General features: G+C 43.0%; 1 protein-coding gene across 1 annotated transcript in view; it reads right to left on the bottom strand.

Moving 5' to 3' along the window:
• Positions 1-451: 451 nt before the first annotated feature.
• Positions 452-12,352, bottom strand: part of LOC121274088 (solute carrier family 10 member 6-like) — a 61,027-nt gene continuing 49,126 nt past the window's right edge. The window contains exons 4-6 of the mRNA XM_041181280.1: positions 7,534-7,709; positions 5,372-5,526; positions 452-1,069 (exon numbers count right to left, since the gene is read on the bottom strand). Of these exons, the coding sequence (XP_041037214.1) occupies positions 999-1,069; positions 5,372-5,526; positions 7,534-7,709 (402 nt within the window). The 3' untranslated portion in view covers positions 452-998. The remainder of the gene's footprint in view (positions 1,070-5,371; positions 5,527-7,533; positions 7,710-12,352) is intronic.

Here is a 12,352-nt window from a genome sequence, read left to right as displayed (position 1 = left end):
AAGCATGAAACCTCATTCATGGGTCGGATGAAGTTTCATGTAGGTTTTTAAAAATTTAATTAAAGTTTGAATGAAAGTGATGGACATGTCCCAACTCATGTGACAGTGTCACATGAAGGGACATGTCAGGGAAATTTTAATTTTGTGCATTGACCATTTTTGAATTCGGCACCGATCTCCCTGAGGCAGCACTTCGCCTCAGGGAGATGAGTGCGCTCTTTTGCGCGCATGCACAGAAGAACACACTCCCGGCTGAGTGAGCCCTCACCACCTCCCCCCCAACCCCGCTCACACAGGGAGCGCATAACGCTTACTGGTGGATATCACAATGGACAGGCTGCCCACGTAAAATGGTGGTATGCCCCCAATTGGGGGCACCGATTGGAGGTGCGTCTGCACGCGCCAGCTCCTGCACTTACCCCTCATCGGTGGTTGGGGGGGGGGGGGGGGGGGGTGGAATTCTTCCCACAGAGTTTCTCTGCCACCAGTACATACTTGCAAAATTAGGCCAATTGTCACCCTTGTATGATAAGTCTCAAAATTACTAGGGGAGATGTTTTTGTACAAACTCTTAATGTGCTAATATCAAATTCTCTTCTCATAAATTTTATTGAAACCTTAATGTCTTTTTTAAAATTCAGCCACTTTTTTAGTAATACTGAGTTGCTGAACTTCTAGTTTAACTCGTTCCTAATGCTGCCACTGATGCACCTGAGTTGAAGTGGGCAAATGTTTGAACATTCATTTTTGATTGGCAATGCCCTTGTGCATCATACCAGCAAAGTCAGAATTAAAGGGAATACGGAGTAAATCAGACGTTATAAAGAACTGGGAAGGTAATCAGCAGTTATTACAGAAAGAAATCTACTCATTCTATATCATCTGTTGATCTCTGAAGAGTTCAAATCTGCTTGCTATATTGATTCAGACATTTTAGAAGTAATGCTTTGAGCTGGTGCCTTGTCCTCCCTGCTTTGGGTTTTGATATTCTTCTTCCCTTATATTACAGACTGAGATGAATCCATAGGTCCAGCAGAGGGCTTTTTAAGTCTTTTGTATATCTGGTAAGCTGGTTGTAACAAAACAACAAAATGTTATAAACAAACAACATGCTACAAAAGATTTTCAGCATCAACTATAACACACAGCTGTGAGCATTTACGAATCCCATTATGAAGTTTAAGTGCCTTGTGAGATCAAAGGGAAAGTTGACATGAGCAGAAACAGCTGTTTCACTCGATTGATGATTGGCTTAACTAAAATTTTATTGTTTTTAAAAGAATTTGGGAGAAAGATTTCTTAAGGCTCATTAACCAGGCACGGGGATTGCAACACAGGAATAACCCATGCCCTTTCATGCAAACTACATGCTGCCTGAGAATTTAAATGATAGTGTTGTGCAGCCCACCATTAAATGCACTGTTGAGTTGCTGCACACCTCAGTAGGCTGATCAAGCTTGTACGAGACTAGTGCCACTTGAAGTTAGCCTGCACCTCTTAAAGAAGAGACGCATTTGGCTGTAACAGCTGCTGGAATGGTTAAACTTGAGTGTGTGAGCAGGAAGAGGAGTGCAAATGGTGCAACAGACCAGATAGCTTGCCCCTAGGTTCCCCTGATGTAGCACTGGGTGCCTTGGTATTGCAGGCGAACAGGAGGAGAGGAGTGGGGTGAAAAAATGAGGCTGACTACTAATGAGAGTACAGCACATTGTGGCTGAAAAGGGAGGTACGACTTACATACTGAGTACGTGAAAAACATGATTTTTGGGGTCGAAAAGTGGGGTTGTCTTACATATCAGGTTGACTTTTATACCACAATCTATAGTAATTTACAAGTTGCAGATGGTGTAAGCATGTCTCTGTTGTTTCTCCCCTCGAAAGGATATTGTATTGGAGATGGTACAGCGAAGGTTCACTAAATTGCTCCCTAGGATGAGCGGGGTGTCCTATGATGAGAGGCTGAGTAAATTGGGCTTATATTACTGGAGTTTCGGAGAATGAGAGGCAATCTCATTGAAACATACAAGATTCTGAAGGGGCTTGATAGGCTAGCATAGATTTAAGGTGATTGGTAGAAGGATTAGAGCGGACATGAGGGAAAACTTTTTCACGCAGAAGGTGATGGGCATCTGGAATTCACTGCCTAAATCAGTGGTTGAGGCTGAAATGCTCAATTCATTTAAAAGGTACTCGGATCTGCATTTGAAGCGCTGTAACCTGCAAGGCTATGGACCAGGGGCTGAAAAGTGGGATTAAAATGAGCAGCTCGTTTCTTTTGCACCTTTTTCTGGCCAGCACAAACATGATGGGCTGAATGGCCGCTTTCTGTGCCATAAATTTTCTGTGGTTCTATGGTAGACACTGAGATTGTTTCTGCTGGTCGGGGAGTCTAAAACACTGGGGCACAGTCTCAGGATAAGGGGCCGATCATTTAGAATTGAGACGTGGAGAAATCACTTCACACAAATCTTTGGAATTCTCTACCCCAAAGGTTTGTGGATGCTGCATCACTGATTATATTTAAGGCTGGGATAGACAGATTTTTGGTCTCTCAGGGAATTAAAGTGTATGGAGAGCGGGCAGGAAAGTGGAGTTGAAACCCAAGATGTGCCATGATTGTACTGAATTGAGGAGCAGGCTCGATGGGCCATGTGGTCCACTCCCACTCCTATTTCTTGCATTATGTTTATTTCCTCTAATGAACTCTACTCTTTTGCCTTTATCCTATCAGATACTCAGAAGTTGCCACCTAGTCAAGAACTGGTGTGGAAACCTGAAGAGATTTATCTGTAGCTAACCAAAAAGGTTATGGATAGTATTAGATTAAAAGAAGAGATATGTGATATTACCAAGGAGAGTCACAAGCCTGAGGATTGGGAGAGTTTTAGACACCAGCAAAGGATGACAAAACATTGATAAAAAGGAAGAAAATAGAACAGGAGAAAAACTCGCCAAAATTATAAAAGCGGATTTTAAAAACTTCCACATGCAAGTAAAAAAAGTAGCAAAAGTTAAACATGGGTCCCTTTGAGGCTGAGACAGGAATACCAAAATAATAGCGATTTCAAATAAATATTTTGTGTCTGTCTTCACAGTAGAATATGCAAGAAACATATCAGAAATTGCGGGGAACAAAGGGTCCAATGCGAGTGAGAAGTTTAAAGAAATTAGTATTAGCAAATAAAAAGTCTGCAGAAATTAATGAGACTGTGTAGTAATTATAATTCAGATAAACATAGGACTTAGAATAATCCTGTGTTGTAAGATTACATGATCTATATAAACCAATGGGTTAGCAGCATAGAGAACCTCTATGGGAGAGTTCTTCTTTAGATATGAAGTTTGATGCACACATGTAGTTGCTGCTGCTGTCTTGTAAATAAAGTTCAATGTTTCCACCAAGAAAAGTTGCCTGGAAGATCAACTCTATAACAGACTGTAAGTCAACAAATCCCCTGGACCTGATGGCCTACATCCTGGGGTTCTAAAAGAGGTGGTTGAAAAGATAATGGATGCACTGATTGTGATCTTCCAAAATTCTCTAGATTCTGGAATGGTCCCAGCAGTTTGGAAGTAGCAAATATAACATTTGCAGAAGTACTGAGCGGAGAAGTTAATGATGGCAGATCCCCTTATCGCCCGTCGCTAGGTGCATCAGAACCATGGCGGTTTCCAGTAGGATCTTGACCGGCACGGATGCTGAGCTGGAGTCCCACACTGGACTGGAGATGCTGGGAGGGAACCATTGGTTCCACTGCCCTGGCCCCTGTCTCAGCAGCACCTACTGACAGGTTGCTGAGGAGCAGGGAGAAAACTGGATCGATGATACTGGGTGTCAGCAGCGCTGGCTCATGCCTTCCTGGGCAGCAGCCAAGAGTGAGCCCCACACTGCTTCCATGGCTGGGAGCCACTACCACACCTCTGCCAAGTTTCAGCTGGTAATCCTGGGGAGGAGAGTCTGTGTCTGGAACCCTTCGGACCCAGCTCAGAGGCACTGAATCACCAGGCGATTTAACTAAATAGGGGAAAATCTTGTGCAAAATTTAATGATAATCTGCTAAATTCTTTTCATCTTTTCAAAATCCTTGCTTTAAAATAACCCAGTTTCACTCAGAAATCCTTCAGTAATGTCACTTGCAGTGACATCTCCCGGAATATGACCAGCCAGAGTTGGCAACTCTAGGAACTAATGGATGCCTTATACTTGGATTTTCAAAAGGCATTTGATAAAAGAAGATAATTTGTCTTAGAGAGGATGCAGCGGAGGTTCACTAGTTCCGGTGATGAGAGGGTTGTTATGAGGAAAGATTGAGTAGAATGGGCCTATGCTCTCTGCAGATTAGAAGAATGAGAGATTATCGAATTGAAACAAATAAGACTTTGAGAGGGTTTGACTGAGTGGATGCTGGGAAGTTGTTCCCCTGGCAGGAGAGTCTAGAATTATAGGGTATTATCTCAGGCTCAAGAGGTAGCCATGTTGGGCTGAGATAAGGAAAATTTTCTTTGCTCAAGAGGGTTGTGGATCTCTGGAATTCTCTATCGCCGAGGGCTGTGGATGCTCCATCGTTGATATATTCAAGGTGGAGATCGGTAAGTGTTGGATTCGAATCAAGTGATATGGGAATTAGAAAGTGGATTTGAGTTTGAGGACCAGCCATAGTCTTGTTAAATGGTGGAGGAGGCTCAACAGGCTGGATTGTCCACTCCTGCTCCCATTTCTGATGTTCTTATGGCTTTTGGCATGGACCATAGAAGCATGCACAAGTGCCATGGCCGGCATTCTGGTACTAAAATGGCACCTGTAGGATCAAAACAATGGATGCTATGGAGTCCAATTTTGAGGTGTTTCTAGTTTACATTCATAGGGTTCTAAACAGTGAAACTTGAAGTACGTGTATATATAGGTATGTATATTTATGTATATGTGTATTTGCTTATCTTTGTGTATATGTGTATATGTATAATGTAAATATATACATACATGTGTCATCTGGCACCATTTTACCTTGGTGACCAGCAAAATTGGGTTCCTTAGTTGCTTGAAGGGCTTTTGTTTCAAAATCACGTAAACTAAAATTGCATTTGTTGACTGATAGAATGCGGTGCGGCATATTTGTTTTTTGCCATCAGCACAAATTTATTTTCTCATGTACTTTGTGGTATTGCAATTATTGGAGTTTTGAGATTATCTATATTCCTCAGCCAATCTTCTTCTCCTGTGGCCATCCCCCTGCACCCTGCCACCCCAACCCCACTCAAAAGGCCAACTCCTGTCAGGAGTAATATTAGTGCTGATCAGGAAATGAATGCCAAGATGTGTAGTGTGCACAAAACTTTACAGTCACGTCTTTCATTTCACAAGTGCACCTACCTGTTACAAACACTAATCCATGAAATATTTGAAAGCAAATATAAATGAAAGGGTATGCAAACATGGAGGAGAGCTGTTCCTTGAAGGATATCATTAGGATTGTTGCACATAGGTTTCCATTTTGTATTCCTGTTTCTAATGCTATAGTTCGACATCTATAAAAGAAAACAGAACAAAAATTAAATTAGAATAATCATTGAATATGTGATTAAGCCACCTTCAACATGAAAGAGCTATTCTTGTTTATATAGCTTGTTTATTAAATAACTGGTTAATTCATTTGATCTATGCACCTAACAGATGGGTACACTTGTGAAATGAAAGCAGTGACTGTAAAGTTTTGTGCACACTACTCACCTTAGCATGCATTTGATCTATCACATTTATTAACCACAGATCTTAAATAAACTATATACCAATAAACGATTTCCCTTGCAAAATATTCTTGGGAATTTATGATATTTTAAATCAGAAGGGTGGTCAAGCAACAGTTTTGCATAGTCATCCCAAAGAATGGAGTTTGTTGGACAACATCCCAGCCATTTCTATCACCATCCCTGGTGGTCTGGCAGGTCTGGCGGTATCTGTGGCGAGAGAAACAGAGTTTCTCTTCTATATATGACTCTTCTTTGGAGTTCTAAATAGCATACCCAAGAAATGGTGCCCAGTATTGGCACACAATATTCCAGTTGGGGCCTAACCAATGTAAACTTGTTTTTGTACAATATAGCTCTATTTATAAAGGCTAGGATCCCATATGCTAATATATTCTCAGCTTGTCCTGCCACCTTTAAAGAATAACAAAGGACAACACTTCCTTTTTCTGTGACCTCTATCATCAAGAAGGCCAAGAACAGCGATGTCATTTTCACACACCATCTTGATTTGGACATATATTGCTATTGTTACAATCCCAGTTGTTGCTAATACTGGAAAAGTCTGTTCCAAGTGAAACCTGGCTTGATAGATCCTAACTTTTTTTTTTAGAAACTGTGGAGGAAAGTTACTGAACAAATTCACAGAAGTTTGCTGCTGAACATCTAACACAAAGAATAAAATATTTATTAAGCATGAAAAATGAATCATATTACACGAAAAATGTTGGAAAGATCTCAATACAAACACAAGACGATAATTCAAATTCACACTATTCCTTTACCCCATCAATATCTTTACAGAAACACAAAGCAATGAAGAGTTACCACTAGCTTGACACAAAGGCTTCTCGCTTGGGAAGAGATATGAGTTGGGTGAAAAGCATCGAGTGAATGCTTAAGAATTCACCAGAAGAAACATATGCCAGTCTCAAGACACTATTTCCTTAACTGCAGAACAAACAAAAAAGTTCCCTAAATTCAGTCTTCCAGTGGCATCTCTGCTCAACTGATCAATTTACTAAGTTCTATAAATGACTATTCAGTCGACTACTGTCCCCAATAGCCTTTTAGTCTTTCTTATCAGAGAGCTTAAAATTCCTGTCATCTCTCTCTAACACTCACTGAACTTTCTCTATTTTTGTCTTTTCTTCTGTGTCTATGTCACTTAACCATTGTCACTTGGCAAATGTAAAGATTTTTTCTACTTTGTGTTGTTCTCCCCATAATCACTAAACCTTTAACCTCTTTTAATCCATCTCAGTAATTTCAAGGCTTGTAAAACCTCATTAAAAATGTAGACATAAAAAACAAACGCAAAAGACCTGATCTTTAGTCAGGAGTCTATCCAGGCTCCCAGGGACGAAGGCTCACAAACAACCTAAATGAAACCGAAACGATTTTACCTTTCTTAATACACAAATATATATATAATACATATTCAACTTAAAAATTATATGTTGTTCATAATACATTCATTGTTCCTGGAGCAAAATCCTGGAATTCTCTACCTAACATCATTGCAAGAGCACCATTACTATAAGCATTGGAGTTTCTCAGGGCAATTAGGGATGGGCAATAAATACAGTCTGACCAGTGTTATCCGCACCCTGAAAACAAGTATGAAGATAACAATAATTTATTTGCGTCAAATAGCACAATGCATTCAAGGGAATCTGAATAATGCCAGAACAGCACTGGGAAGAGCAGTCCAATGAAATCATGTGGCACTTCTACAGAATGAGGATAGTGTGGCTCAAAAGATACAGGTTTGGTTTGTTAACTTACCTGGTCCATGATTGCTGTACAAGCACAGCCAAAATAAAACCAGTCATGTAACCAATCAGTGGGTTGATGATTCCAATAATGAACAATGGTAAATCTGCATTCCACGGGCCTTTGTGCAGTAGTGAGGTTACCACTGCTAAAACAATTAATATGGATGCACCTATGCCAGTTCCAACCTGTGGAGAAACACAAACATTGGTTATTTAAGTCAGCACACCGTTTAAGAGTTCTGTAAAGGGAACACAGTGTGCACTGCATCACCAATCATATCACAAATGAGATGGAGCAGTAGGAAAAGGAGTTTGGATCTGTGATTTACTGGTGGAATGTTCTGTTCTGCAGACTAAGTGCAGTGGCAGGCAGGGATGTTGGCATGCTTCCTGCTGGGCAGCGGGGGTGGGGGAACACACGCGATCTTCCAATTTTCAGCTCCTTATTTATGCATGACTGGGGGGCTCAGCAAATTTTGTGGCAGAGTGGGCAGGAAGCTGCCCACCCCACTGTTACTTTATGGGGTCTAAGATCCTGGCGCCATATTTAAAGGGCAGCTGGACAGGCTGCATTGCAGACAAGGAGATGCGTATTACTCCTCCAGAGTCCTTGCCACCGCAGCTCATACTGGAGAAGCTGGCAGATGGGAACAACCATATCCCAGGACACACAAGCGCACCTCCAGCGTTGCCTTTTGCTCTTTCTTAGGCAAGAGCACAGCTAGCGATACGCCCATGGTTGGGCCAATGCTTATCGTTGCAGTGGGCTATGGCCTTATAGAGGCCCCACTGTCCCCATGCTCCTCTTAGCCTTGTGCCAACTGGTAATGGCCTTCTCCTCATCTGGATGACAGCCATTACCAATGCAGAGTTGTAAGCCTGTATCCTGCATTATCGATGCCTCAGTGAATGTGTGAACGAATTGAAGTGCTAATTTAGTGAGCATGTTGTTTGCAGGTTTCCCTCCATCTCAAAGTCAAGTGCTAAATCCTTAACCTGGCCTCCATCTAGACATGGCATCCCCACTCCACCCCTTTCAGGTAAAGGATATCCTGGAGAACCAGAGATGGATGGTCCTCCCATTCCTACATGAATGCATATGGAGACATTGCTCTTGGACCAGGGTGATGAGAGCCATGTGCAGGAAGCCTCACACAGACGCTTTTCTGCTTTCCTCAACCGTCCTCAGGACTCTATGGACAGACCACTGCATTGGCAGCATAGAAGGCAACTGCATGATCCTTTGTCAGCCATTACCATTCACTTGGAAGGATGGCAGTTTGGAGTCGCGAGTTGGCTGTCTCCAATCACCATGCCCCTTGGAGCCATCCACCTCCCTCCCTCCTTTCATCCCTGCCTCTGACTGCAGTGGATGGCAAAGGGTACAGAGTGAACAGCAGCTCCACACCTTTCTGGGGTCTCAAGGTTTTAAAACCTATGAGTCTGTAATAAACCTGTTGCTGGATGGGCTTCAGCTGTGAGAGGAGAACACATCTGAGCATTGTTGTCATCCAGTTTCCCCATGATTATTCGAGTGTCCCTTTAATCAGCCTATTGTGCTCACCTTGAACTCCACCCACCCTAAAAACCCTCGTTCCACTGTGAGACATCACTGTTTTACATCAAATGGAAAGATAGTGCGTGTAACTTTCCAGACATGTTCCACCACCATCTACCCTCCCCCTCACTCATCAACTTCTACCCATATATCCACCCAATACCACTGTCCCTCTCCCCTCTGTCACCTTTGAACCTCCCCCCCTACCTGGACCCTATCACAACCCAGCTCCACATGCCATTCCTTCCCTCAGAGTCAACACCTGTTATGATCCACAGGCCTACCCTGACCCTGCCCCCTCCTGTTATCTGAGCCGCCTGTTTTGTCCCCCTCATGACCTACCCGATGTTACCTTCATCTAACAGACTCCCACCCTGAACCTGTCACCCTATCACATCCCATTTCCCCCTCTGGCTGTGACTGTTCCCTCCTATCACCAGTACCTTGAGTTCACGCGACCAGGACCTCACTGTCAACTCTACCGATCCCGGCCTCTAAGAAACCCTCCCCCTTACCCAGAGAACTTCACCCCCAACCCCCACCTTGCCTGGACCACTTCCCTACCTTCCCCTGCCAGCCTGCCTCCCATGTCCAGCCTTGGGGTTGCCTGTGATGCATGCATCCGAATTGTGACCCTCTTAAAGGCAGGTGAAAGCAGCGTCTACAAACCTTGAAGTCACTGACGAAGTGAAGCTCACCAGGTGCACACCAGTCACGTACACAGTCATGAAACAGACCATACTAATTATCCACTGGCAGGGCAGGGGGAACATGATTCCGGCGAATTGGCCTTTTAATGAACATTCATGAGATGCTAACAAATGTGAATGTGGTTCCAGGCAGATCAGCAGAAACCTCGTGACACCGTTAACCCGCCATCAAAGTTGGAGAACAAAATTCCAAACTGATTTCCCTATGGCGGGAAACTGACTTTTGCAATCTCTCCAAATTTAGTGCCGCCCACCCACCATGATTCCACCACTGGTGGGAGTGGAAAATTCCACCCACTCTATGTGGGAGACTGAATGATCGCCTGTACAGGGATGCTAGACACACTGAATACCTTCTGCAAATGGCTGTAGGGCAATACCAATGGAGGCCTGTGAGCAAGACTCCAGCCACTTACTCTAGGGGGAAAGATAGGTCAGCTGAATCTACTTCAAGAAGAAAGGGATAAGATGGGAGAGATAAAAAGGGCAGAAAAATAAAGATAAGAACTAATTTGAAAAGAAATCACTAAAGGCAGCTTTCTCTTACATTCAGAAATTAGCAAACATATTGTCCCCAAAATTCAATTAGTGGCAAGGTGGATGGATTTCTGGAATGGATGCCAGGAAGTGCAGGAGAAACCAATTCTAATGGAATCTAACATGTGTTTCCCATTCTCCTATTTTCTGAGGGGGTTTAAGTCAATCTTCCCCCCAACATTTCAATAGCGTGTGTCAGGGGTGGGGGGGGGTCCTTCTTCAGCTACCCTGAAAATTTCACCCATTATACTCTAAGTAGGCCTCAGTGGAACTAAGAGCTAAAAGAGCAGGTCAGAAGCTAGGAATTCTGTGGCGAGTAACTCATCTCTTGACTCCCCAAAGTCTGTCCACCATCTCCAAGGCACAGGTCAGGAGTGTGATGGAATACTCTCCACTTGTCTGGATGAGTGCAACTCCAACAACACTCAAGAAGCTTGACAGCATCCAGGACAAAGCAGCCGCTTGATCAGCACCCTAACGACCATCCTAAAATTCGCTCTTGCTACTACAGGTGCACAGTGGAAGCAGTGTGTATACACGATGTACTGCAGTTAATTGCCAAACCAGTAGCCCCTTCCAAACCCACGACCACTACCACCTAGAAAATCAAGGGCAGTAAATACATGGGAACACCACCACATATAAGTTCCCCCCAAGCCATCCTGACTTGGAACTTTATACTACCAATCCTTCACTATCGCTGAGTCAAAAACCTGAAACTCCCTAACAGCACTATAGGTGTACCAACACCAGATGGACTGCCAAGGTTCACCAACACCTTCTTAAGGCAATTAGGGATGAGGAATAAATGCTGGCTCACATCCATGAAAGAATAAGAAGAAAGCTCACCCGAGTCCCAGTGTGAAAAGGAAATTGCTGGGACTAGATAGATTATCTTGCTGAGGCAAAATGTTTACTCCACTGAAAGCAAAACAGGAGACATTTCTTCAGAGTCTCCGCTCCTCCATAAGAGCAACATGGTGTTTTCCATCAGCAGCTCAGGGCAGGCGCCATTGATATACCTTTCTGGCACAATGCCTCCTCTCTGGCCTAACAAATGGCTGTCTCAGGCATTTGGAATGTGTTCAAGGATCTAGAGCTGGAGTGGGCAGAAGGCCTGTCCACAGTTGTACTATGATGTGGTCTCCCAAGTTAGATTAATACATACAAACTTATGAACTAGGAGTTAGAGTATTCTCGGCCCCTCAAATCTGCTCCACTATTTGATAAGTTCATGGTTGATCTAATTTTAACCTCTACTTTCCCAACCAACATCACCCTCCCACCCCCAAAGTCTCTGACTTCCTTGTCAGTTAAGAATCTATCTAACTTGGCTTAAAAATATTCAATGACCCAACATCCACTGCTCTCTGAGGAAGAGAATTCCACACACCAACGGCCCTATGAAAGAAAAATCTTCTCCTCATCTCTGTTTTAAATGGGAGACCCCTTATTTTTAAACTGTGTCCTTAGTTCTAGTCTCTTCCACATGGGAAAAGATCCTTTCAGCATCTACCCTGTCAAGTACCCTCAGGATCTTGTGCTTCAATAAGATCACCTCTCAATCTTCCAAACTCCAATGGATACAGGCCCAAACTTCTCAACCTTTCCTCATAAGGCTCCCTTCAGTCGAATGGACCTTCTCTTCACTGCTTCCAATGTTTATATCTTTTTCCAACTAAAGAGACCAAAACTGTACACTGGTCTCATCAATGCGCTGTACAACTGCAGCAAAAATTTTCCTGATTTTATATTCCATTCCCATTACAATAAATGACAACACTCCATTTGCCTTCCTAATCACTTGCTGTACCCTCATAATATTTTTTAGTGATTCATGTGTCAGGATACCCAGATCACTCTGTGCCTCAGAGTTCTGCAATCTGTCTCTACTTAAATAATATGCAGCTTTTCTATTCTTCCTGCCAAAGTCGACAAGTTCACATTTTTCCACATTATACTTCATCTGCCAAATCTTTGCTCACTTATTTAATCTATTGTTGTGAAACAGCAGTTGGTAAAGC

The sequence above is a fragment of the Carcharodon carcharias genome, chromosome 1, assembly GCF_017639515.1.
Source record: "Carcharodon carcharias isolate sCarCar2 chromosome 1, sCarCar2.pri, whole genome shotgun sequence".
Classification (NCBI taxonomy): domain Eukaryota; kingdom Metazoa; phylum Chordata; class Chondrichthyes; order Lamniformes; family Lamnidae; genus Carcharodon; species Carcharodon carcharias.
This window is presented reverse-complemented; position numbering and strand designations above follow the sequence as displayed.